General features: G+C 44.2%; 1 protein-coding gene, 1 long non-coding RNA gene and 1 other non-coding gene across 6 annotated transcripts in view; 2 read left to right on the top strand and 1 right to left on the bottom strand.

Annotated features, from left to right (window-relative positions):
* Positions 1–26,296, top strand: part of Spred2 (sprouty related EVH1 domain containing 2) — a 117,100-nt gene extending 90,804 nt beyond the window's left edge. For all 3 annotated transcript variants that reach the window (XM_040271566.2, XM_078029108.1, XM_040271567.2), the window contains 4 exons: positions 4,352–4,520; positions 7,219–7,283; positions 20,088–20,225; positions 23,002–26,296. In XM_040271566.2, coding sequence (XP_040127500.1) covers positions 4,352–4,520; positions 7,219–7,283; positions 20,088–20,225; positions 23,002–23,670 — 1,041 coding nt within the window. In that variant the 3' untranslated portion in view covers positions 23,671–26,296. The remainder of the gene's footprint in view (positions 1–4,351; positions 4,521–7,218; positions 7,284–20,087; positions 20,226–23,001) is intronic.
* Positions 8,346–15,879, bottom strand: LOC144369360 (uncharacterized). Of its 2 annotated transcripts, XR_013428946.1 has the most exons (3): positions 14,419–15,879; positions 11,323–13,477; positions 8,346–9,516 (listed from the first exon to the last, which is right to left on the bottom strand). It is a non-coding gene; the product is annotated as an uncharacterized LOC144369360 (long non-coding RNA). The 2 variants fall into 2 exon arrangements; XR_013428945.1 differs by having other exon boundaries at positions 8,346–13,477.
* Positions 22,432–22,538, top strand: LOC120885132 (U6 spliceosomal RNA). Its single transcript, XR_005727645.2, has one exon. It is a non-coding gene; the product is annotated as a U6 spliceosomal RNA (small nuclear RNA).
* Positions 26,297–26,574: the final 278 nt, after the last annotated feature.

Here is a 26,574-nt window from a genome sequence, read left to right on the forward strand (position 1 = left end):
TTTAACTGTCATTATTTCTGTGGGAAACAGGTGTGTTCCAGAGGCCCAGTCCCAAATAGTAATTCGGATCATTTTTATAAGCTGAGGACAAGAAAGTTTTCCCGAGAAATTTTATGTGAGTTAGGACTTTTTGAGTTGAGTATTACTTTAGATGAATTAGAGGAGTTTACTCCTTAATCCCATGAGAAACCACTTTATAAAGACAAATCATAAAATATAGAGTTGATTGATCCCTCCAGTGACTGCCCATGTATAAGTTGGTGAGCATTCCTACAAAATGTTGAGGGGGAATTTGAGCCAGCAAAGCTCTTTGAAAGACAGTTTGGCGAGATTTTATTTTATTTATTTATCCTTACATACATACATGCATACTCAGGATTGAACTTTACCACTGAGCTATACCCCTAGCCCTTTTTTATTTTTTGAAACATGATCTTGCTAAGTGGCTAAGGCTGGCCTTGCACTTGAGATCCTTCTGTCTTAGCCTCCTGATATCTCTGGGATGTTGGGCATGTGCCGACACACCTGATTGAGATTTTAATTTTAAACCTACATAACTTTTTAACCTAGCACTTCACTAGTATCGGGCTGAATAGACAAGAGCCAAATTCTCATATCTACTCCTGCTTTTTAATCTGTTTTAATATGTCATTTTGGCTATATGATAACATATGCTAGAAAAGGGAGTCATATTTAAAGACCCCTGTCAGATAATTATATATATTCTTCTTTGGTACTACATCGAAACTCAACCTATTGCAGTTTCTTAAATGTGGAATCTGGAACCATTAATAGGAATTTTTTATTCTCTTATATTAAAATCCATTGGTTTTGGTGGGCATGGTGGCGCATACCTGTAATCCCCATGGCTCAGGTGGCTAAAGCAGGAGGATTGCAAGTTCAAAGCCAGCCTCAGCAACTTGGAGAGACCCTGTCTCAAAATAAAATGTTTAAAAAACGGCTGGGGATGAGAATCAGTGGTTAAGCACCCCCGAGTTCAATCCCTGGTGTATCTTTTGCTCTGGATTTTTCCCTTATGTCTGATTTGGTAACATGATGCATTAGTCATCTGGAAAATAATGGTTTACTGAGTTCAGCAGATCTTCCAATTGTTGACACATTTTATCCTACAATATCAAAAAATTACATTTCTTAATATCACCAATGATCTTATTAGAACACTATTTAAGATTGGGAAGCTGTCCAAAATTATGATTTTCACTTAGAAGTTCAAATTTTATTATTGGCAACAAATACCTCGAGTTGTTTTCCTTGAAGTGACAAGCTCACTTTGTTCATTTTCAAGAAAATGTCTGCCAGATTCCCAAGTATGATTAACCACGATTGGTCTGTCATTCTTTGAATAAAAACAGAAGTCCAAGAAATAAGCAGTTAGTTCAACTCTCAACCAAACCAGTCACATAAGTACTTGACTCAGTCATCCATAAGCTGAAGAGAAAAGGCAATTATAAATACTCTTTCTTTTTCCAACTGTGCATATGTGCAAAGCCAGGTTTTCTTCATATTCTTCAACCAAAGCAGCACATTGTAGCAGGTGGAATGCAGAAGCTGATGGAAGAATCCAATTGTGTGTTCTTCCCATTTCATCACATAAAATAAAGTGCATGTGTATGCAAAGGTTAAGATGTAGTGAAATAACTTTTGCTGCTTCATTAAGGACATTCTTGAGCAAAAGAAGGAATCTGATGGCTTTGATACAGTTGGATAGTGCTACCATGCTATCTTGATTCATGCAACTGCCCAGCAATGACACCCACCACAAGCAGAAATGTCAACACAGTGAAAAAGGCAAAAGTGTCTTACGATGATAAAAAGAGTTTTCCCATCTCAGAAAGGGTCTGCAGATGGGGGAGGCTCCCAAGGACCTGCAGACTAAACTCTGAAAACCTTTAATGTATAAGGATGTAGCTTGTGGTGTTTGTCTATAAAAGTGACCAGTTGCAAATTACCTAAATGTTCATGATTTTGGATAATGGCTGGAAAAAAATGTAATACATCCACACTGAGGAATACCACACAGCCATTGGAGAGAACCATTATTACCTTCCTATATCTCTTAAGATATGTTGTGTTGTTTTTATTGGTGCTGGTGATTGAACCTAGGGCCTTGAACATGCTAATAAGCACATACACTACTACTGAGCAACAGCCCAGTCCCTAAAGTTTTAAGGAAAATAAAAAGCAAGTTGTGGACAGTTTATAGATGTGGCTGCATTTAAACACACACACAAACTGCTGTGTATATCTGAAGAAGATGGCAAGGGAACTAGGTGTTGCTCACCATAATGACAATGGGGTGACACTGGAAATGGAAAGGCCTGAGGGTGAGGCAGGAGAAAAGCAAGCAGGAGGTTCTTGTGTTCATCTAAATCACTTTTAACTCTTTACAACATCTATTTCCTGTGTCTGTTTTTTTTTTTTTAATAAAAAAAACTCCAACAAGAATATCTGTTGTAAAGATGAATGCATCTGAACTTTTTTCATTTTTGCTGTTAAACTTAGATACATAAAGATATTAATTTGAATAAGAGGACATCATAAGATAGTATGTAATTTCCCTATCACCTAATTTAAGTGGACAAACTTGTTTTACTTAAAATTTTCTAAGAAAATATGCATTGGGAATAATTTTTAAAGTTAGTGTCAACTGGAGACTAATTTTTTCACCCTAAAAATATGGAAAAACAGTCTGTGTTTTTACAAAAAGTTTATTTTGAGACTTTCAATTGAGACTATTAAATTCTAAAATAGATAACATTTGTTAGTTAAAGCCTTGGTTATTTGGATTTCCCCAATTTGGAATGGGGCTGGGCTGACATTTAATCATTGCACTATTCTTAGGGAGAAATGGCCATAATAAGCAATTTAATCATAAATAGAATCGGGTGAGTGGACTGTTGTCCTCTTTCAATACAATGTTGTAAAGTTAACTGCTTTGGGCCTCTAATGTAGTGTGCCAACTTGAATATTATTTTTATTTCTTTACCAACTTCAGGAATGTTTATTAGGCAGCATTTAATTTCTTTTTGCTTTGAGGTATTCTTGAATTTCTACTCATTTGAACACATTGCTTATTTAAATTTACACTAATTCGTACAGGCTTGTACTTTTGCCATTCATTTAGTCTAAATCAACAAGATCACATTGTCTTAATTGCGGAGCTTTGCCAGAACAAGATCGAGGCTATTAAAACTCAGCAAAATCATTATGATGTTTATAGTGAAGGAATAGATATTGTGAATAGTTTGGTTTTATCCTGAATAAAGAATGAAGTTTATAGTCACATGATTGCAGTACTGCTTGTATTCTATAAAAATACAATATTAAAAATATATTACTAGTTTCTTTATAGCACCATTCTAGACACAGGGTGTTACTTTATGATACATCTTGAAATATTTATATTTAGGGGGAACAAGATCAATGCACGTGAGGCTGTTAGAATGATGTGAAATCAGATGCCCAAGGGTGAAGGCAACAAGGATGAGTACAGACTACAGCCTCGTGTGATGTGCCCTGAGGAATGAGTGCGGCCCTGTTAAGTTTCTCGTTTATTCAGTGTTTTCAGAGCATGTTCTTGTCTCCTTGATAACTTTGGTATTATTTCCACCTTAGAGATAAAGATGAAGGGACTTGATCTAGAGAGGAAAAGATCAGTCAAGGTTGTAGCTCAGCAAAAGCCAGTTCTGAAACTAGATGGTTAGAAATGTGGAGATTGTTCTAGTAATCTAGATGTAACGTTAACAGTCCCAGATCAGGATGGCAGCAGCTGAAATGGGGTTGATAGAAAAGATACCGGAGACATGAGATGGACTTGGTGATCAATCGTATCGGGGAAGAGAAAAAGCAGAACAGGCAAAGGCGACCACAGAGATTCGGAGCTGGAGAGAGTGAGCAGAGAAGGGTTGGCATTGCCAGATGTAGGCACTTAGGAGGAAACCAGTGGCAGAAATTTCAGAATGACTGAATAAGACTGGGGAGAGAAGGCTGAGAGCCATCAGGACAAAGGCCACAATATGGGGCCCATCAAATACCTGGGTCTCACTGGTGCTTCATGGTGAGGGCAGGGGGAGAAGAATCTGTGAGATGGAGAGGAACCTGGTGAAAGGACAGCCAGGACAGGAAAGCTCACAAGAGCCAAGGGCCAGGGGCGGCAGTGATGAGGTAGTCAGTAAGCAACAGAGTTTCCTCCCTGGTAGAGAGGCGCCCGGTGGAGGCACAGATGGAAGGTCTGGGTTAGCACTGGCAACGGTTCCCTGTTAGACTTCTGTAGCCAGACACCATCGTGGCTGCTCCACGAGTAACCAGCCTGTGTGTTTCCATCCTTCAGGTGGTGCTGGAGTGCTATGTGAGAAAGGACTTGGTCTACACCAAAGCCAATCCAACGTTTCACCATTGGAAGGTCGATAATAGGAAGTTTGGACTTACCTTCCAAAGCCCTGCTGATGCGCGAGCCTTTGACAGGGGAGTGAGGAAAGCAATTGAAGACCTCATAGAAGGTATCAAACTTGTCACTGGGCCCTTAGTGGGTCTGGAAAGTTTCCAGATTCTTTTTCATTCCAGTGGCCTGCCATCGGATATTTATAGTTTCTTTGCAGGAGGGTTTGGGACCCAGTTGATGCCAGAACTTTCAGAGCTTCCAAGGAGAATAATTAAAGCGACAATGCAGGGGACAGGAGATAGATTTCAGAGAAGGGAGTGATCCTGATTGGTTTTTGGACTGTGCTCTGAAGCTGGAAGCAGGCACTCCAGATGTCCATGTGGATGAATTTTTTACTGTTTTTTTTTTTTTTTTCCCCTTCCGTGTCCTGACTATTAAAAAGACTTTAGTCTGGTCTGTCTTGGCTCAGAAGTAGAGTATGCATTCTGGTGGGCCCAGCTTGCACCAAGTCTGTCCACTATTCCAAAATCAAAGCCTGGAGTGAACAGTGGCCACTGAAAAGGAAAGGGATCTGTCACTCCCCAGGTCCTTGGTTTGGTCGTTCTTTGTAGATGGTGTAAGCAGGGTTAGGGTTGTAGCTCATTGGTAGAGCACTTGCCTAGCATTTGTGAGGCACTGGGCTCAATTCTCAGAACCACATATAAAGAAATAAAATAAAGGTCCATTGATAACTAAAAATATATTTTTTAAAAAGAGAGAATGATGGATTTCGTTTAAAAAAAGAAAGAAAAGAAAAAGTAAATGGTGTAGGCATTGTTACACCTGATTCTGGCCTGGAAGAGCCTTGGGCCATCAACTCTCATGATGATCATGGCTACAGTCCCCACATGCAGATGGACAAATTTCTGTGTTTCAGATACAGTTATCTAATCAGACAATTAATTAAAGGTGCTACGGCCAGAGCCCTGTGAAGAAGTATCAAGCAACATGTTAATACCAGATTTAGAACTGGGGGAATTGAATCACAAAAGAATATATATATTGCTTGCTTAAGAAATGGAACTGTTCTGAAGTATTGATTGTGAATGAGGGAGAAAAATGCAAGTCTTGGAAATCATTTAACATTATTGTCAACAGCTAAGACAATTCTAGCTACAACATGAATCAATTAATGAAAACCATGAGTTGGCCAAAAAGAGATTAAAAACCAGGGTTTACAACGTTAAGTGGCAGATATTTTAGATGTTGATATTAAATACAGCGTTTCAATGTTTGCAGAGAATCAGCCTCTGTATTATTGATAGAAGTTTGCATTGTATCCATGGACTTTAATCACTGACGTTACATACAGGATTTGATTCTCACACTGGAATTTTTTTTGTGTGCACACACACTACCTTGCTGTTCTCTCGTAAACTAGAACTTTAAAAACTAAGTCATTCCGTGATGGAATAAGCTGGGATTTCTAACAGAAGCCTTAATTTTGACCTGCAAAAGCAAAGGAAACTCACCTGCCCATTGCCTGGATATCTTCAAGAACATGGCTCCCACAGTTGGGATTTAGAGGACATTATCTGAATTTCGAACTGGAGGTGCAAACATTCAAGCTGTTTAATCAGATCTTCCTCATTGGTGGATGAAAAGACTTAACAAAGCGAAATCCTGTCTCCACAGTAAGAGTGTGGCAGGTCTGACTTGCAGGGAGTCCTAGTTCGGTGCTTTCCTCCCTCCACAACTGGGACCTTGAGCTCCCTACAGAGGCTGGACTTACCGAATGCCCTCAGAGAAGTAGCCAGGTTCTCCTTTCCCCTCCATAGTGCTTCTTTATGTGTCTGTTCTTTAGCAGCCAGTGTAGAAGTTTGAGAGATTAACTGAGAACAACAGTTCACAAAGTTAATGTAGGGAGCATGGGGCAAGAAGCAGTTAAAGAATAAGTTAAAAGCATTTATTTCAGCTAGGCGCAGTGATGCATACCTATAATCCCAATGAATTGGGAGTCTGGGTAGAAGAATTGTAAGTTTGAGACCAGCCTCAACTAGATCCTGTCTCAAAATAGAAAATAAAAAGACTAGGGGTGTAGCCTAGTGGTAGAGTACCCCTGGGTTCAATCCCCAGTTTAACCAAAAAAAAAAAAAAAAAAAGGCACTAATTTCCCAGTAATTGGTTTCTGTTAGTGATTCACAAACAAAAAGAATGGAGTATACTGTAGTGACGCAGCCACATCAATGTTTATCGCAGCTCAATTCACAATAGCTAAGATATGGAGCCAATCTAGATGCCCTTCAACAGATGAATGGACAAAGAAAAGGTACATGCAAAATGGAATATTGCTCAGCCATAAAGAAGAATGAAATTATGGCATTTGCCAGTAAATTATCTGGAGTCTTCTAAGGCAATCCCAAAAAACTAAAGTCTGAGTGTTCTCTCTGATATGCGGGTGCTACCAAACAATAAGGGGGAAGGGGACAGGGAGAATAGAAGTTCATTGGATTAGACAAAGGGTAGTGAAGGGTGGGGGGTGGGGGAAATAGTAAAGACACTAGAAGGAGTCACACCTAACTTTCCTATGTTCATATCTGAATGGATAACAGGTGCCACTCCACATCATGGACAACCCCAAGAATGGGAAGTCATACTGCATGTATACATAATATGTCAAACTCTGCTATCATGTATATCTAAAAAGAACACTAAAAAAAATTTGAGGGGAAAAGGATGAAATGTGGTTTTATTAAAGTGCACTTTTTAAGTTTTAAGTGATTTAATATAGTTTATGCTCTTTGGAGACACATTTTTATTGCCTTTTTCTCTTTTAGGCTCGACAACATCATCTTCCACTATCCATAATGAAGCCGAGCTTGGTGACGATGACGTTTTCACAGTAAGTTTCCTTTGCCCTTTTCTGTCCACATTAGGTGATGACTAAGAACAAAAAGGTTCTCTGTCATTGCCAGAGACACCTTACAGTGTGGCATCAACTGTTTTTTTGTGGGAGCTGTCAGGTATGTCTTGTATCAGTTTCCTGAGCACTGGGTTTGCCCCTCGCTCCTGTACTATGCTACACAGCACTGCAGTGACAACTCTCCCAGATCCAGAGTCCTTAAGGCTTCTTTGAAATCTAGAGTGATGGGCTGGGATTGTGGTTCAGTGATAGAGTGCTCACTTACCATGCATGAGGCACTGGGTTCGATCCTCAGCACCACATAAATGTAAAATAAAGATATGGTGTCCACCTAAAACTAAAACATAAATATTAAAAAGAAAAAGAAAAGGGCTGGGGATGTGGCTCAAGCGGTAGCGCGCTCGCCTGGCATGCGTGCAGCCAGGGTTCGATCCTCAGCACCACATACCAACAAAGATGTTGGGTCCGCCGAGAACTAAAAAATAAACATTAAAAATTCTCTCTCTCTCTCTTTAAAAAAAAAAAAAAAAGAAAAGAAAAAGAAAAAAATCTAGAGTGACCGTCTGCTTTGGTTTGCTAGGACAGTCCTGGTCTTAGCACCCAGAGTCTTAGTCCTGTGGAACACCTCAGTCCAGGCAAATCAAGACAGTTGGGCCCCTGCTTGGAATCTTCTGTTAACACCCTCCCTGGAGAGAAAAAGCCTGAAGTCCCCCTTTTTATTGAGTAATTCAGCATCTGATAAGAAAGGCCTGGAGGCTGAGCTGAGGACAGTGTGCAGGGGAGGAAGGGGCTGCAATGTTGTGACACAGCTTGACTTAATGAGATGTAACTGGAGATTTCTCAGCTTGTGTCTTCATTTAAATCCTGTGCTTCTAGCAGTTAATTAACAAGTAGTTCATTGCCTGCCTACTGTGAGCTTAGGAAAGCAAATTGCTTTAGGGCAGCTTTTTCAAACTCAGGGCCTTGACCCACAATAAAAAAATGCATGACCCAGGACACACACTTCAACAGATACCTAAACGCAAATCGGGCTTCATGCTCTGTATTCCGATTTTTTTCTTTTTATTTATGTATTTATGAAACTTATTTTAAACTCGGAAAAATTTGAAGAATAACATAATGAATACCTGTGTGCCCTCTACCTGGATTTAGCAGTTGTAAATTCTGGCACATTCGCTTGATTTGTCCCAATATGTGTAATTACATATGTGTGCATGTGAGCCCACATGCACAAATTTTTTTGCTATGCTTTCCACTCAATTTTGTAGACGTAAAACTGACCCCAAAGAAGAACAATGAAGGTACGTTTTTTAAAAACAACAAGGCATTTCCCTGTACACCCACAACACCATTACGATCTCTTAAGAAAGTTAATAGGAATTTCATAATTTTATCTCATGTCGACTTCATTGTTACCCAGTTCTCCCAAGACTATCTTTTGTAGCCTGGTTTTTATTCCATATTTTTAAATATTGGGTGCAAACTATTGAACTTGTTTCCCAGGGCACTCAAAGTTTGCAGCTGGAGATATAAAAGACACTGCTTGGGGGCCACAGTGGTGTGTAAGCCAAGGTTCCAACACGACAAGAGGTTAACAGGGTAGTTTGCAGAGGGGGGGGCTAGACCCCCAGGAGGTCTGGAAGCTGCAGGCTGTGGACAGCAGTCTGGTCTAGAGATGAGGAGTTGGTGTGGGCTCAGAAAAGACCTCACTGGGAGATAAAGCTGGACTGAACCTCCCGTGGCATCTGAGCAAGGTTCTGGAAGGGGCTTCACAGCTAGGGAGCCAGAGGGGCAGAGGCAGAAGCAGGGGTGTGGGCGGTGAGTGGCCTGAGCGTTGTGCATCCCAGCCTGATGTGAACAGAGTGTGCGTGGGGGCTTCAGGAAATGAACTCCGTTGTCCTTCCTTGGAGCGACTGGTGTGATGTGGCTCTGAACAGGCTTCCTCCAGTGCTCCAAGCAGATCCTCTCAACAGTTGGCATGTTGCTTACATCTGTTCTTTTGTCACGTTTCGGGAGACAAACAACAGCAGGCGGGTTAAAAGGTGGCTTCCTGTGCTCCAGAGCAAAACTGTCCTTTGCAGCTGCTTCCCAGCTACCTGCCAGAAGTGATTTATGGAATCGGGAGAGGGTGAGAGGGAAAGGAATGATGGAAGCCAGAATCCCTCCTGGTTTTGTCCTTTAATCCACAGGGGATCCACAGAGCACAGAATGCCTGGAAAAAAAAAAAAAAGTTTAGAAACAGTCCTGCTGCTTCCAGATGTTTGGAAACACTGGAGAAGGAACTCTGTTTAATGAAGTGCCTTGCACATAGGTCCCCATGTCTATGGTCAACTGCCCTCATTCCATTTGTTTACAAACAAGGACCTATTTATAACGGTACCTCCCTTCCCCAGGAAGAGCCCTGTCTTTAGGAACCACACCCTAGGAAAGGGGGGAGGGGGGGCTTATATACCAGGTTCCCATTTGTTCAGAGTTCCCTGTCTCCAGACTTTCTATCCCTAAACAGTAAATAAGTCTGAAGCCTAGAGCCAAGGAAATGTGACTGCTTTATCTGCTGTGTAGTCTACAGCTTCCCGAGTCTTGTTGTGTCCTGAGACTTAATAATTGGAAGACAGATGTTTAGAGCTTGGAACTCATTTATCAAAGAAAGGGTATAAATAGTGATAAGACCTGCTCCAACTTATGACGGACCAGAATCATGATCATTTTCCAAGAGAACAGCCCGTGAATGGGAAAACTTTAGAGTTGTAACTCGAGAAACCAGGAATAGACCTTTTGTGTTTCTGCCACTGGAGCCAGAGGTTATTTTGTTTCAGGAGATTCTTTGGGACTAGGAGGAAAACAGGATATTGTGGACAATATGTGGATGCACAAGAGTATCAGCATTCCTTGATGTCCTACTGGGGGAGTGCCGTGGTTGGATATGGTGTGAGCGTGTCCCCAGAGATCTCATGTATTGGAAGCCCAGTCCCCAGTTTGGCCATGTTAGGAAACAGTGGAACCTGATGGGAGGTGTTTAGGTCATCGTAGGCACTGAGAGTAATTTGGTTTCTGTAGAACCCCTGATAGTTTTCGAGAGAGTGGTATAAAACAGTAAGTCTGGCCCCTCCCCAGCCTCTCTGGCTTCTCCTTTTTGCCGTGGGATATCTGACATACGCTCCCACCTTATATATATATATAATTTATACATATAATTATATATATAATTTAGTTGTAGATGGACACAATGCCTTTATTTTATTTATTTATATTTATGTGGTGCTGAGGATCAAACCCAGTGAGTGTCTCACATGTGCTAGGAAAGGGCTCTACCACTGAGCTACAACCCCAGCCCACTCTCTCCATTTTTGAAATGCCATCTGCAGTGGTGCCCTCACCAGAACCAAGCTGATTTTAGTGCTGTGTCTTTATCCTCCAGAACTGTAAGCTAAATAAACCTCTTTTCTTTATAAAGGAGACAGCCTCAGGTATTCCATTTTAGCAGTGGCAAACAAACTAACACAGGGAATAAACCCAGAGGAAGGGGCTCTCCACTCTGCTCCGCGAAGAAAGGGTTGAATGGACAGGGGCACTCGCGAAGTGAGTGTGCTCATGCCTTTTCAGCTCTTATGGTCAGTCCCAAGCCAGCTTGTCCCCCCTCACTTCTCAGGATAGAAAAACAAGTTGCATTCCTAAAAGATAATGTCCAGCCCAGGCGCTTTGTGGCCAGTGGCCAGCACTGTTTCCTCTGAGGGCCAGATTATAAGCAGGTCATTTGTCATCAAGTCTCTATAAGTTGGTGAAACTTCACTCTGTGGGTGTTCAATGAATGGAGAGTCTGAACCCCGGATATAGTGTATCACCATCCTAAGTTTTCAGAATTTGTGTATTTGCTTTAGTGTGGTCCTCAAGGTTTGTTTAGATGGTTTGTTTAGTGGATGGTTTTGAGGGCTTCTCTATGGGTTCTTGTGGTGATTTTTAGCTGTTTTCTGTCCGTCTGTGGTTGGGATTGGAGCCCCCTGCCAGCACTGGCACTCACCACGACCCTGTGCCCCAGTCGTCCCTTCACAGGCCCCTCCACTGGCTGGGCACCTCAGTCATAATGGTGGATCCAGTTGAGCACCGACACCTAGGGAGCAAAGGTCTGTTCTGTGTGGTCACAGGAGGGAATCTCACTGTCCGGGTTATTTAGTACCTATTTATAAGCTGAATAATGTAAAACAGATAAAACCAAAAAGAAGCTAGCATTCTGTGACAGGGGAGTTTTTGATATTTGTGAAGAATTGCCTTGCCTCCCCCTACCCTCTTCAGAGCTGGGAAACTTGAGGGACAGAGCCCCAAAGCCCCGGAGCCGGTTGCCTCTGTTGTCCTTTGGTAAGTGGACACCTGGCATGTCTGGGGGGCCCAGTAGACTTGTGCTCCCGACACCTAGCTCTGTAGATGAGCTGAGCCGATTGCTCCCCAGCTGAGGCCGAATTCCAGATCCCTGCAGTTGGGGATCATGAGGCAAGAGGGTTTGAGGCTGGCCAAGAAGGGAGTTGTTGAAGATGGTGGCAGAGAGAGGAAGTGGGCTGTAGAGAGAGAGCGTGGGCTGTAGAGAACTCTGAACACTCTGAATTTGGTGGCCATCTTTATTATCCAAATCTCTATTGCTAAGGTTTGGTCCATTAAAATCTGGCTGTTTATTACTGTAGATTCTTTTGAAATGTTACCAACATCTTCATAGAGGGGATGATCTTGAAATACTCTGGGAGGGATGCAGCTGCGGTATATGCATACTTCTAGAGCAGGCTGATCCAGAATCACGGTCAAGTGCTGTTGCTGTTTCAGCTGTCCTTGTGCCGAGTGGCCGGCCTCTGGCTCTCAAGCTGGGGATTAGGGAAATAGTTGCTTTATAGGAAGATTCTTGAGGGTGTATAGTCAAGGCTTCATCTTCCATAATAAGAAGTCCTTAAATAATATCTAAATCTGAAAGGCAGGAAATAGTAATACAACTGTGGCATTTTAAAAATGAAGACAGATGCCAAGAGAAAGAGCCACAAGAATTGAAAGTCAGTTTCTCTGGGGAATGAGAAGCTGAGATGACAGAGGTGGGATGAGGGGCTGCTGTTTGATGTATTAAATGCCAGACTGTAGATGAGTTCTTGTTGGTTTGTTTTGGTTTTTGTTTTTTTAAGAAGGGAAGAAAGAATGAGGGGCTTTCTCGGGGGGGGGGGGCAAGAGAGGCGGAAGGATGGAGAGACTCACCTGAGTTACAGCATCCTCATGCCCCCGACCTCAGGGTTCAGAGAGACTCCACAGGTTGTGTTCTGTGGCTCTGGGTGCTTTTTAGTGGCTGTCACTGTCTTCTCTGCTCACTGTTAGGAAGCCGTAGAGTCATGCCCGTCTACTCCCCACCCTGTGTTTGCGGAAATCCTCTGGTACTCAGTCATGGTATCACTGAGCCTGGTGGTGCACACCTGTACTCACAGTGACTTAGGAGGAGGCCGAGGCAGGAGGATCAGAAGGTCCTGGGCAGCCTCAGCAACTTAGCAAAACTGTCTTAAAATAAAAATATAAAAAGGGCTGGGGATGTAGCTCAGTGATGGAGCGCCTCTGGGTTCAATCCCTAGTACTTCCAAGGTTTTTTGTAATACCTACCCACAATGTAAATGCTATGTAAATATTTATACTACATTATTCAGGGGGATAATGGCAAGAAAAAATTGTCTGTATTCATTCAATACAGATGTCCTTTTTTTTCCTAAATATTTTTGATCTGCAGTTAGTTGGATCCATGGATGTGGAACCCATAGATACAGTGGATCTGTTACATGGTCACCAGGTACATAATGGCACATTAAAGGTAGAACCACTGGCAGGAGCTAGCTGGAAATGTTTGGTTTGCTGGGAGGCAAGGAGAGCCACAGACATGTCAAGACCTTAGCATTTAGGAAGAATGGTGAGTTTGTCTGCTCTAGCCTCCTTCCTTCTGGCACATGAAGTAGGAAGTACCCCATTTTATATAGAGTTGTACAAGCAGCGAGGAGTCGGGGGTGACTGGCCTAAGGTCCCACAGAAGGTTCTGGGTGAGGGAATCACCAACAACACCTACCAACTTTCTTAATTGTATAGTTACCTATATGATACTTCAGCTGTTCCATTTTTAAAACGACAACCAAATGCAAGAGTTATATTAGAGAGTTCCCCTGGACCTAAGTTGGAAAGGGAACAGATAAGAGATAAACGTATTCTGTTGGCCTGTTCCTATGATGGACCCATTGCAGTGAATGTTTTACTCCCAAGATCCCCAAAATGGCTACTTAAAGCTTAACTACAGGAAGTCCCACCATATGTAAGATTTTTAGGGTCCCCCCCCTCTAGATTTTTACCAACAAGTATTTTGTTACTGCATTTGAGCAGTCCTTCTCAACCAGAATTTCTTTCTTTTTTTGGGGGGGGGGTGGAGGGGCAGGTAGCAGGGATTGAACTCAGGGCACTTGACCACTGAGCCACATCCCCAGCCCTATTTTGTATTTTATTTAGAAACAGGGTCTCACTGAGTTGCTTAGCACCTCACTTTTGCTGAGGCTGGCTTTGAACTCACGATCCACCTGTCTCAGCCTCCCCAGCTACTGGGATTACAGGTGTGCATTACCACACCCAGCTCAACCAGAATTTCTAATCGAGCCCTAGCACCATGGCACATCCACCACATATAATAAATTCGCTTTTCTCCTGTGCACTTAAAATGGCCCCAGCTGTGTATTATCCTTTGCAAAAATGAGAAGAGTCCTTCATCTCATTTTGTGTGGGGCTTCATGCTTTCAGAACTCAGCTGGAAGGGCTCTATGTGGGTTATTTTTGGTGTTTTATCATACCTTATTTTTTCCTGTAGGCAATTCTGCTTCACACAGGAAAATGCCCTGTCTTTGCAGTAGCATCAGCTTCTGGTCATGTTTTTGCCTAGACTGGAAAACTTAGTCCCTCCTCATGCCCTGCACTTGAACCCCTGACATCCTGTTTATTATAAGCATTTATAACCTTTGGCCTATTAAGAGCGGTTGTCCCTAATGACACCTCAGACCCCTCATGTCCATCCCAGGTGTTCTCTAAAGCACATGGTTAAAAACTAAAGCATTGCAGAGTCACCCACCTGTATCCTAGCGCCTCAGGAGGCTGAGGCAGGAGAATCACAAGTTTGAGGCCAGCAACTTCCTGAAACCCTGTCAAAAAAAAAAGATCCAGAGTGTTGGGGAGTCAATTGTTTTGTCCTAAATGAGCTTTTTCCTCATATTTGCAAGTGATGCTTATTTTCATTCTTGAGTCAGTGGAGACCCTGAACTGGGTTTTAAGAAGGCAAGTTTTTTTAAAGGTGAAGTGAAGGTGATTCCAGAGTGTAGAGTTGGGGGAGGGCAGACAGCCTGAGTTCTCAACTTGGTCCTGCCATTAGTTAACTGCGACCACTGACCCTTTGAGCTCAAAGCCTTTTCAGGGGAACATGTTTCTTTTTAGTCTCTCCTTGCTGGCCCAAGGGGAAGAAAGGAGTGGGAGAGGATGTGGAGTGCTGTCTGTTCTTAGCTAGGCACTGCCGTATGTGGCTGCATTCAGTCCCTGCATCTGGCCTGTGGGCACCTATCGACACCTCCATCTTCCCAGATACTCTGAGGCACACTGAGCTCCGTCCCTGTTACAGGCCTGTGCCACTGCACCCAGTATTTGCTCACCTCTCTAGAGGGTGGGGTGTGTCCCCTCCGTCACTCTCCCCAAGGAGGAGAAGGAAATGGCCAGTTGCCTGCCTTCTCCTGGTCTCTGCTTCACAGGAACATCCTGTTTGAAAAAGCTGTAAACCTGCTGCCCCTTGTTAGTTCCAGGTGTTGCTGAGAAAGCCGCAGCAGGCACAGCTCTGTCTGCCAGCTGCAGCTCTGTCCCTGCCCCCATTTGGAATAAACAGAGTAGGGAAACCCAGGGGTTTTGAAGGGATGCACATCGTCCCAAAAACACTGGTGTCATTTTGAAAGGCACAGTCCTGTTCATGACGAATGCCCCAGAAGCTCTCGGTCAGCAGCCAGGATCCATCCTACGTGGATAGTTTAGGCCAACCGTCTCCTCAGCTGGTCTGGCCCCTCATTCTCTCCTCACTTCTCAAATTCCCTGAATGAGGAAGGTTTGCTCCTGGCCCAGGTGCCCCAAATAGATGCATGTGTTCCTTTAAGAATTTCTGGGTTAAACTTGGAAGAATAGCCCACCTTCCAAGAGCGAAAGATGACATTGTTCAAAGCAGACTCAGCCCCGAGGGAGCTGGTCTCAGGGTCAGCAGGAGGATAGAGCTGGCAGCTTCTGTCTCCATTCAGATAATTCCCGACCTCACCAGGAGAAACCGCCAATCCACGAGTTCAGGCAGCCTCAACCCGCTGTCTTGCATTTTAGATTTTTATTTATTGTCACAGTATCTGAACATGAAAGTCACTTTTTTAAAACCAGGTGTGGTCACACACACCTATAATCCCAACAACCCAGGAGGCTGAGGCAGGACAATAAAAAGGACTAGTGATGTACTTAGTGGCATAGCACCTCTGGGTTCAATCCCCAGAACCAAATAGACAAATAAAGCTATTTTTTAGTTTGGGTTTTGGTACTGGAATTGAACCCAGGGATATTTTACCACTAAGCTCTATCTCTAGCCCTTTTTATTTTTAATCTTGAGACAGGGTCTCACTAAGTTGTTGAGGGTTTCAGAGTTGCAGAGGCTGTTCTCAACTTGTGGTCCTCCTGCCTCAGCCTCCACTGTTATTCACTGGGGTTACAGGGGTGTGCGGCCATCCCCAGCAGGAACTGGTTTCCTCCATGTCATACTGGAAGCCTTGCCAAAGATACACTAAGGCAAGAAAGAGATGGTACAGGCCTGGGGATATGGCTGAAGCGGTAGCACGCTTGCCTGGCATGCTTGCGGCCTGGGTTTGATCCTCAGCACCACATACCGACAAAGATGTTGTGTCCGCCAAGAACTAAAAAATAAATATTAAAAAAATTCTCTCTCTCTCTCTTTAAAAAAAGAAAGAAAGAGATGGTACAAATATCAGAAAGTAGACCAAACCATCTTTTGTAGGTAAAATAATGTACTTGGAAAAATCCAGAGACAAACTTGACAAAACTTCTGAGGTTTATAAGGGAACTACCTAAGCAGGGGACCAGGTGCAGGATCAGCATACTGAATCTGTAACCCTCCTGAACACCAGCACTCACAATTGAGAAAATGATCATTTTATTTGTCATTGTATTTTTGCAGTAAGCTTGAGGAAGATTCTAGCCCTGTGTGATAGATATGAAAACTGGAGTTAAAGGTTAACTTGGGGCTGGGGCTGGGGCTCAGCGGTAGAGCGCTCGCCTGGCATGTGCAAGGCCCTGGGTTTGATCCTCAGCACCACATAAAAATAAATAAATAAAATAAAGGTATTGTGTCCAACTACAACTAAAAAAAAAAAAAAAAGATGATCTTGACAAAGATCACACACCTTATAATTAACAGAATGGCTGAAATCTGGTGTTCCTGAGCCAGGACCCTGTTAGTTTTGGCATTGTGCTCCATTGTTTCTGTTCAGCACCTATCATTAGGCTGCACATTTCTTAATTGGGCACTTTTTTAAATAAATGGCCATGGACACTGTGTCAGTGTGCAACCCAGAGGCTGCATTTCTTTGAAGGTTAATACGTGTGTAGGTGGCCAGGGTTGTGCTGGCTAAATCATGAGGACAAGACCTCCCAGGAGTCCACTGTGCCCAGAATGCAGTACCCGCCTCGTTGCCCACAGTGGAGGCATTGACATTAACAGCAGGCTCTGACCTTGTTCCCTCTAGAAGCCACTCTCTTAGGAGCCTGAGGTCCCGATTCCAGAGTCCTGGCAGAGGGCCTCTGCTTTTGTTCAAAGCCCTAACAGTTCAGAGAAACCCACCCAAGAGAGCAAGTCAAGTTGAAAACATGGCCACAGACCACATGATTGCCGGAGCTTGCAGTGAAGGTGACCTGTCTGATTGCTGGGTTGGTGGGTGTCTTTTTTTTTTTTTTTTGTAATATTTATTTTTTAGTTCTCGGCGGATACAACATCTTTGTTTGTATGTGGTGCTGAGGATCGAACCTGGGCCGCACGCATGCCAGGCGAGCGCGCTACCGCTTGAGCCATATCCCCAGCCCGGTGGGTGTCATTTATGTATACACACAGTGTGTAGAACCTTGCTCACACGCATATCTGGGTGCTGCTCTTCTGTGGCCGCCATGGTCACAGGATAGCCAGTTTTGAGGTGCATGTGCTAGATGTCTCCCTCACCTTTCTTGGGGGTTGTCCTTCCATATATTTTGTGGGCATATCACCTCACAACTATGTGGATTTGTCTGACGGCATAGATTTGAAATAAGCCTTGACCAGCAGTGGAGCTGTTCTGTCGTGCCCTCTTTCCTGGGGTTCACACAGACCTGGTGCAGGTGGACACGGATGGTGTAGGCCTCGGCTGTGCCCGCAGGAGGCAGCGGGGTGCAGACATGCCTGTCAAGGGTGTCTGGCCTTCTTGCCACTCTGTACAAATCCATCAGCAGATAAGAGCTACTGAAGGTCCTTTCCCAGTCTCGCTCACTTTGACAGATGTCTGGGGAGCCCTGCATGTGACTCTGCCGTGGGAGGAGGCCATTAGGGCCAGGGAGGAGGTAGGATGAGTGTGTTGGAAGGTGGTGCTTCTGACTGGCTGGTGGATGCTGGGAAAACTGGGTGTGCCTGTTTCTGAGAAGGACCTCCTACACACTGTTAACCCAAGCGTAGGTCACAGAAAAGAGGGTGGGTTAGGGAGAGCAGATGACTGGGATGCATTAACTGAATTTCTGAGAATTAAATGCTGGGAGCATGTTACAAGGGTGACATGGAACCTAATAGATGACTACAATGTAGATGTTGGATGAGAATTTACCTCTTGAGATTTGAATCACACTGAAGGGCCCTTATCCACTCATTCCAAAGGTATTTATGGAGAAACCTTTGAATTCTGAGACGTCATCCCCTTATCTCCTGGGTTTGTTTAAAACAGTGTACCCCTTCTCATTTGGAGAAGCTGTATTTGTATTCATCTGAACAAAGAACCTCCCAGGGTAGGAACTGGAAGTGGGCTCAACTGAGGGACAGCAGTGAGATACATTAGACTTAAAGAACCTTAGTTCTTTATTTCAGAGATGGAGACAGCAGCTCTTCTGATCTCTCCATCAAGTCTGTCTGTATTGCCCAGAGAGGACTGTGAATATGTTGGAATCAGCATGTGGATCAGGAGACTGGTAGCAGACATCAGCCCTGAATCACATGAGCCAAATAGAAGTAGAGAAAAATCTAGAAAAGATGGGTTCCCCAACGTGATGATGTCCATATCTACCAAGTTTCTTAAATTAACAATGGTGTATCCCATGATGAAAACATGGGTTTCTTTTCTTTTTCCCAAATTCTTAGTCCCATTTTACTGAGCATATATTACCTTTGAAAATAAGAGTGGAAGATAAAAAGAACTTTAGTAAGTCTACTTGTTTTAACCTGGCCTTGCCCCCAAAAGGATTTATGATAGCTAATAAAAAGATAGATAAGCAAATGAGACAAAAAAATATATAAGAATAAGAAGCAATAGCTAGGCATGGTGCACTTCTGTAATCCCCCATCTTGGGAGGCTGAGGCAGTAGGATTGCAAATTCACAGCCAGCCTCAGCAACTAAGTGAAGCCCTAAGCGAAGCATCAGCGTCTAAGGAGAAGTTTCTGAGATTTGCCAGAATTACCAAGAAAAGCCCTTTTTTTTTTTTTTCCCCAGCAGGGGTAGATCTATCACTCTAAGGAAGCAGAAGATAGGGTGGGGATTCTGAGGAGCCCTGGGGTGATTTGGGGTTTGGGGGTTTTGTGTGTGTATGAGGTATGGGGATTGAACCCAGGGATGCTTACTACCGAGCCATACCCAGTTCTTTTTATTGTTCACTGTAAGACAGGGTCTTGCTAATTTGCTGAGGCTGGCCTCATACTTGTGATCATCCTCCAAGTAGCTGAGGTTGCGAATGTGCATCACCATGCGCAGCTTGCAGAGGTGTAGATGGCTCTGCAGCTGCATTTAACAAAGCCCTCTTAGTGTGAGGGATCACCGCCTGGGGTCAGCTAGCCCACTTGGTGACAGTAGCAAGGTCCCCTGTGCCTATGGGGTTGCATGAGCTCTTCCCATGGCCACAGACCACACTCATATCTAATCACCTCCCAAGATAGAGTTAGGCTCCAACCATAAACTGTCACCTCTGTTGGGCCATCTTCCTTCCCACTGAAACCTGCCAGTGGGAGCCTGGTGTATCCATTCCTCCCCCACAGCCTGTTGCTGCTCTCACATCTGAGAAAACATCCCAACTTTCCAGGCCTGATGACGAGGTTTCTCCGGTTGAGCCAGCCATATCATATTCGGACAGTCTGGCCCTTCGGGGGTCTCCTGCTGAGGCCAGGATAAACTCAAGATTGTGGGAAGTCTAGCACGGTGCCGCAGATCAGAGGTAGACAGTATTCAACAGTGCATGGTAGGGCTTGGTGTGTTTGTTGACTGGGTTTTGTTTTTGGCGTTTGAATCCAGGAGTACTCTACCACCAAGCTACACCTTCACTTTTTTTTATTTTTTAGTTTAAGACAGGGCCTAAACCACCCAGGCTGGTCTCGATCTTGTAGTCTTCCTGCCTCAGCCTCCTGAGCAGCTGGGATTACAGGAAGGTACCACTGTACCTTGCTAATGGTTGTTTTTTAACTAACTCTTGGTTATTACTTCCCCTCTAAACAGACAGCTACAGACAGTTCTTCTAATTCTTCTCAGAAGAGGGAACAGCCTACTCGGACAATCTCCTCTCCCACATCCTGTGAGCACCGGAGGATTTATACTCTCGACCCATACCCCACGGACCATTACCACCCTGACCAGGTGAGCGCCGGTCTCATTCCCTGAGATCACCAGGACGTGTCCCCTTTCCACTCTTGCTCAGCTAAATGTCCCAAGCCTAGGCCTCCTGTGTTCAACTTTGTACCCCCACCCAGTACTGAAGGTTTTGATGGTAACAACTCAGCTTAGAGATTTCATGTGCCAAACATCTTGCCCCATACCCTTTGTGTGCTTTGTTTGGTTTAATCCTCTGAAGCCTAGTTCATAGATGAGGCAGGGGTAGGGACGTGAGGTACCTGATGGAAGGCCATTCAGCCCACGTTTGTCTCCACCCAGAGGGCCACAAGGCCCCTGTGTTCCTCTATCTGGAGGATGTCCGGCTTGCAGGGAAAGCATGAAGCTAAAGAATGGCACACACCTGTAAGCCCAGCAACTTGAGAGGCTGAGGCAGGAGGATAGCAAGTTCAAGGCCAGTTTTAGTGCCTTAGCAAGACCCTGTCTCAAAAAATGAAAAGGACTGGCGGCGGGGGGGGGGGGGGGGGGGGGTGGGGGGGGGTGGCCCAGTGGTAGAGTGCCTTTGAATTCATAATCCCCAGAACCGAGAAAAAGAATGCTGCTCACTTGGCTTGAGCTCCCTGGCATGGCGGGCTGCAGGCCCAGTCTTGCTCAAGGGAGATGGAGCTGGAGTCTGGAATTTAATAATTCAACAAATATTTACAGAGCGGCTGCTTTGTGGAGGAGGTTCCCAAGTAGTGGGGCGTGGACTGGTGCCCATGTAAGGTAACAGGGCCACCACACTGTTTAGAAATGAGAAGAAAGGAGCACAGGGCAAGTGAGTTTTTTAACATAAAGTTAGATTTGTTTGAATCTTTTTTTTTTTTTTTGTAGTTGTAGATGGACAGAATGCCTTTATTTTATTTGTTGTTTTTTTTTTTTTTTTTAATATGGTGCTGAGGATAGAACCCAGAGCCTCACGCATGCAAGCGCTTTGCCACTGAGCTACAGCCCCAGCCGTTGTTTGAATCTTTTTAGAAAGATTTTATTGTGTGCTTTCTAATATTTTGACTTTAAAACGTGCTTTTTTAAAAAATCACTTTATGGTAGCAGTAGATGGAAATGGACTTTTTACACGATTTGTTCAAAAATCCTTCCAGTTTGTGATTTTCCAGATTCTTACAATTGATGTAGAGACTGACAGGAAGTAGGGCAAAACTGGTTAGCCACGGCCCCTGCCCTCAAAGCACTCAGGATCTAGTGGAAAGTGATAGGTAAATCTGTTACCATCTGAGTTCTGGAGCAGTATTATAATGACAATGACGGCAACAGGTATCAGGCATCCTGTTTGTCAGGCACTGAGCTGATCCTCTACCTAGGTTATTCCTATTCATTTTCCCAACAGGCCCATGTGTGTTACATGTGTATACATATATAAAATATATATACACATATATATACACATATATAATATATGTATACACACATAACACACATTATATTTTCTGTATATATACCTACATACATATATACTATATATGTATATAAACTACACACACACACACTTTATTTCCTAGTATTCCCTATTGCTCTCTTGTGAACATGAGCCAGGTGCAAAATGCATCTTATATGGTGACCCAATTTGTTCTGGGTTTTTTGTTTTTGTTTTTTTGTTTTGGGGTTTTTTGTTTTTTTTTTTTTTTTTGGTTTTGGTTTTGGTTTTGTTTTCTGGTGGGGAGAGGTACCAGGGGCACTGCACCACTGAGCCACACCCCCATCCCTATTTTTGAATTTTAGAGACAGGGTCTCACTGAGTTAGTTGCTTAGTGCCTCTCTCAGTTTGCACATTTTGTACATACATAAGGAAGTTACCCTTAAAACATGCAGTATATGCCAACATCCTTATTTCTTTCTTTCTTTTTTTTTTTTTTTTAAGAACCAGTCTTATGAAAGATCATGCTGTACAAAGACAGGCAAAACTAAAATAAACTGTCAGACATCATCCCCATGTGCCACTGCCTGAGGAGGTTAGGTGGAGGAGACAGGTCCTGTTCCACCTGTTGCCGTGGGAGTATTGGGCTTCTGAATATTCAGACTGTTCTGTTGTGATTGCACCCTTTCCTGTATGGTCATACTTCAAAAAGAAAAGAAAATGCTGGTCCCTACCTGTGTAATCAATTTTCCCAGTAATGGATTAAGACTCATAATTTGAACTACTTCTTTGATCAACAAGATGTTAAGTAATTACAGAAAGGTGCTCACCTCAGCAGCATATATACTAAAGTTAGAAGGACATAGAGAAGATTAGCATGGCCCCTGCACAAGGGTGACAAGCAAATTCGTGAAGCGTCCATATTTAAAAAATAATAATTACAGAAGGGGTCGATTTCTTTAAGAAAGGCCTTGGACCACCAATGAAACTCCATACCATGTACAACCACAAGAATGGGATCCTGATTAGAATAAGTTATACTCCATGTATGTACGTGTGTCAGAATACAATCTACTGTCATGTGTATCTAAAAAGAACAAATTTAACCATTTAAAAAGAGAGGCCTTGGTTGGGGTTAAAGGTGCATTTTGGAGGATTGGGGAGGGAGTTTTTGTTTTATTTATTTATTCATTCATTTATTTATTTATTTTCTTTATCTGGTGCTGAGGATCGAATCCAGGGCTTTGTGCATGCTAGGCGAGAGCTCTACCGCTGATCCACAACCTCAGCCCCAGAGGAGGGAGTTTTTAATGGATTGGGGTGGCGGGGTGAGGGGTTGGTTTTCCTTTTCTTGCTTGTTTTTGGCCACTGATGCCTGTTTTCCCTGGGCAGCGGATGCCAAGGCCCTACCCGCAGGTGAGCTTCCCAGACGACGACGAGGAGATTGTGCGCATCAACCCGCGGGAGAAGATCTGGATGACCGGGTACGAGGACTACCGGCACGCGCCGGTCAGGGGCAAATACCTGGACACCTTGGAGGACGCGGACTCCTACGTGCGCTTCGCCGCCAAGGGCGAGGTCCCCAAGCACGACTACAACTACCCCTACGTGGACTCATCAGACTTTGGCCTCGGGGAGGACCCCAAAGGCCGCGGGGGCAGCGTGATCAAGACGCAGCCCTTGCGGGGCAAGTCCCGGCGGCGAAAGGAGGACGGCGAGCGCTCCCGGTGCGTGTACTGCAGGGACATGTTCAACCACGAGGAGAACCGGAGGGGCCACTGTCAGGACGCGCCCGACTCCGTGAGAACTTGCATCCGCCGGGTGAGCTGTATGTGGTGTGCGGACAGCATGCTCTATCACTGTATGTCGGACCCCGAGGGAGACTATACAGACCCCTGCTCGTGCGACACTAGCGACGAGAAGTTTTGCCTCCGGTGGATGGCTCTTATTGCCTTGTCTTTCTTGGCCCCCTGTATGTGCTGTTACCTGCCCCTTCGGGCCTGCTACCACTGCGGAGTGATGTGCAGGTGCTGCGGCGGGAAGCACAAAGCAGCCGCGTGACTCCGGTCCCCTCTCCTCCCCCTCCTCCATCCACAACCACACGGGAACTTCTGTATCTTCCACACTCATCTTCTCCCCTGCTCCCTTCCACTCCAAGGGGCCAGGAGAGCAAGAGGCCTCCCGGCCCCCTGGTCCCTTGAGGCACCATTCCAGCCTGGGGCACCTGCGCGGTGGACTCTCCACTCCCCAGCACCCACTGCGACAGCCACACACCCATTCACACGCTCGCCCAGTGTTCTAAGGGAAAGAAACCTTCTGCATAGACTCTTCGTGTTATTACCAACCTGTAATCATGCTAACGTCTTATCCATGTTGATTGCTGTCTCTCCTCCGGGCCTCTTCCAGTTTGAATGAGTCTGCGGTGGAAACGGCTGGTTTGGGGTGGGTTTTGTAGTTCTTTTTACCAGGGGCACCGAAGCCTGTCTCTCAGTCTGGCTAGCCTGGTTGCTAGCAAGCGTCAGGTTCCTGTGGAAACGTGCTGTCTGTGCTGAAACCCGACCAGAAGTGTTCTCACCTGCAGTCAGCTGTCATGTATAGGAGGTGAGCTAGTTAACAATCTTGTACCACAAAACAATGTCGCTTTAACTTTTCTAAAGCCAAATTTCCCATGTAAGCTGCAGTTTCTCTCCTTAGCCCATTGTCATTTCTGCCCTCCCCCCACCAAATCTGTTGAATTTATTCACTGATGCAAAACATTCATCTATAAAATGACTGAGAATTGAGCCTTAATTTCAGATTAACTTGTGAGAATCAGGAAAAATTCCTTAAACTGCATCACAGCCTCTTGGACCAGGGCTAGAAAGGGGATTTCAGGTCTCTATGAACCTCCCCAGTTCACCCCTTAAGATAGAACTTTTTAAAATTGTGTTGCCACCACTTCTGAAAACTTAGCAATATTAGAATAAGATGTTAGTGAAGTAAGAGATTTTGCTCATTATTTTGCAAACCTAATAGCCTATTCAAAACAAACCAGTGTTCTTCAAGGAACACTAAAGTTGTGAATAAAACCATAGGAGCTCCCCCCAGCCCCAGCAACTTTTTTCTACCAAACGGGGGCGATTTTAAATGTCATAATCGAAGAGTGGTGGGTTGCATTTTTGTTTGTGGGTTTATGTTTTTGTTTTCATTTTGGACTCAAATTTCACATCACAAAATTCTTCATTTATACTTGGGAAAAAACAAGGCCATATGTAAAAACCCTTCTGATGCCTAAGTGTCTTCTCCTGCAACTCCACACCCAGACTTGCCACTTTGGGTGCATAGATGGTTAGGTCAGCCGACTTGAGTCTGCCTGTCACCTTGCCTTGCAGGAGGCTTCTAATTAGCTGAAAAAGAGTATTTTTCTAATATATTGCAAAGAATAGCCAAATCTTCTTATTGAAGAAAGAAGAAAAGTGAACAGTGGTTACCTGTACCTAGCATAGTACAATCAGAACCTCGCGGAGAACACAGGGACCAGGCTTGTCGATGCTGGCTGTTCTTCCCGCCACCATCTTCCCATGGTAATTGCCAGCAGAGGGCACAGCCTGGTTCCACTCTCCTCCCTCTCCCCCTCCCTTCTTTATTGCACACAGGACAACAGTCTTCAAGGAAAGGGACTTTCTTCCAGTCTGCCATTCGTACTGGGAAAGTGCTAGCCATGCTTACCTTCATGGGAGTGCTATCAGCTCGTCTGAGAGCCCGCCATGCTTCTTTTAGACAGATCATCAGTGTAAATACCCAGTGTGCTTATGAGTTAGTTGGTAGACGTTTTCATTTGTTGGAATGACTAGTTGGGGCTTTCCAGTGTGGAAAAGGAGCAGAGAGCTGTCCGTCTGTATCAATGGAAGGAAAGAGAACCCCTTCCCTGCCAGGAGAGCATCTAGCCAGCCTCCAATGCTGTGGAGAGACCATCTGCCCCAGCCTGAGGTGTCGCCTCGAGGCCTTTCTCTTAGGTCGCCTCTCTGCAAAGCACAACACTAATCTACTTTCGTCAGACCTCAGTTCAAGTGCCCCTATTTATTTCAGTGAAAACACACACACATCCTGGATGCTTTGTTTGTCACCTCTATTTAGTTCATTACTTGTTCTCTCTTACCTTACCCCTTGCTGGTTTTCCCCACTTTTCAAGAGTTATGCTAGTGAATCTTGCACGCATATCCTTTTTGGTTTGCAAAGGCAGCGGTTAAGGGCACAAAGACAGCCATGGGGACATTTATGTAAATACGGCTCTCCAATTGCCACACTGCAGCTGAACAGTGTGCAGTATTTTCCCAGTCAGCTTTGCCATACTGACGTCAATCATTTGAGAGAAATTATTCAGATTTTTATTTTTGTATCTGTGGTAACAAAAACATTAACCAAAAGATTTTCTGTTCAGAAGCCTCCCCGGCCCTCCCCCAAGCTATTTGCTCACATTAACAAATTAAAGTGCCTGAAGCATAATTCATTCTTTACCTGTATACTAAAAATCCTGTTGTATTGATTTTTTTATAATAAGCCTTTTTACCTCTGTGTAAAAAAATATATATACAAGTGTATGATGTACATTTTAGTTCTTAACTTTTTTTTATGGTTTCTAATATGTATGACCAATGTAGCCATTGCTTTAAAATGTACCATGTAAATATAAACACATTCTACCAGATGGCTGGCTTTGGGGTGTTTGTCTGCCTGGAAATGGGGTGTCTGTTGAGCCTCAGCAGACCTGGGAGTTCTCCCACACAGGATGGGATGGAGTTTCCTTTGCAGAAGGACATGTGGACACCGAGCTGTTTTTGTGAGGCCCTTCCAGCCTAAGGTTATGTCATATTCCCAAGGGGGAGACTGCAGCTCCGTGGGCTCCCATGCCTCAAGTGAAAGGAATGCTCCGTGTCACCGCCCGGGAAACACCCCCTCTTCCTAGGCCTGCTTCCCCACAAGATC

This window comes from Ictidomys tridecemlineatus, chromosome 12 (assembly GCF_052094955.1).
Source record: "Ictidomys tridecemlineatus isolate mIctTri1 chromosome 12, mIctTri1.hap1, whole genome shotgun sequence".
NCBI lineage: Eukaryota > Metazoa > Chordata > Mammalia > Rodentia > Sciuridae > Ictidomys > Ictidomys tridecemlineatus.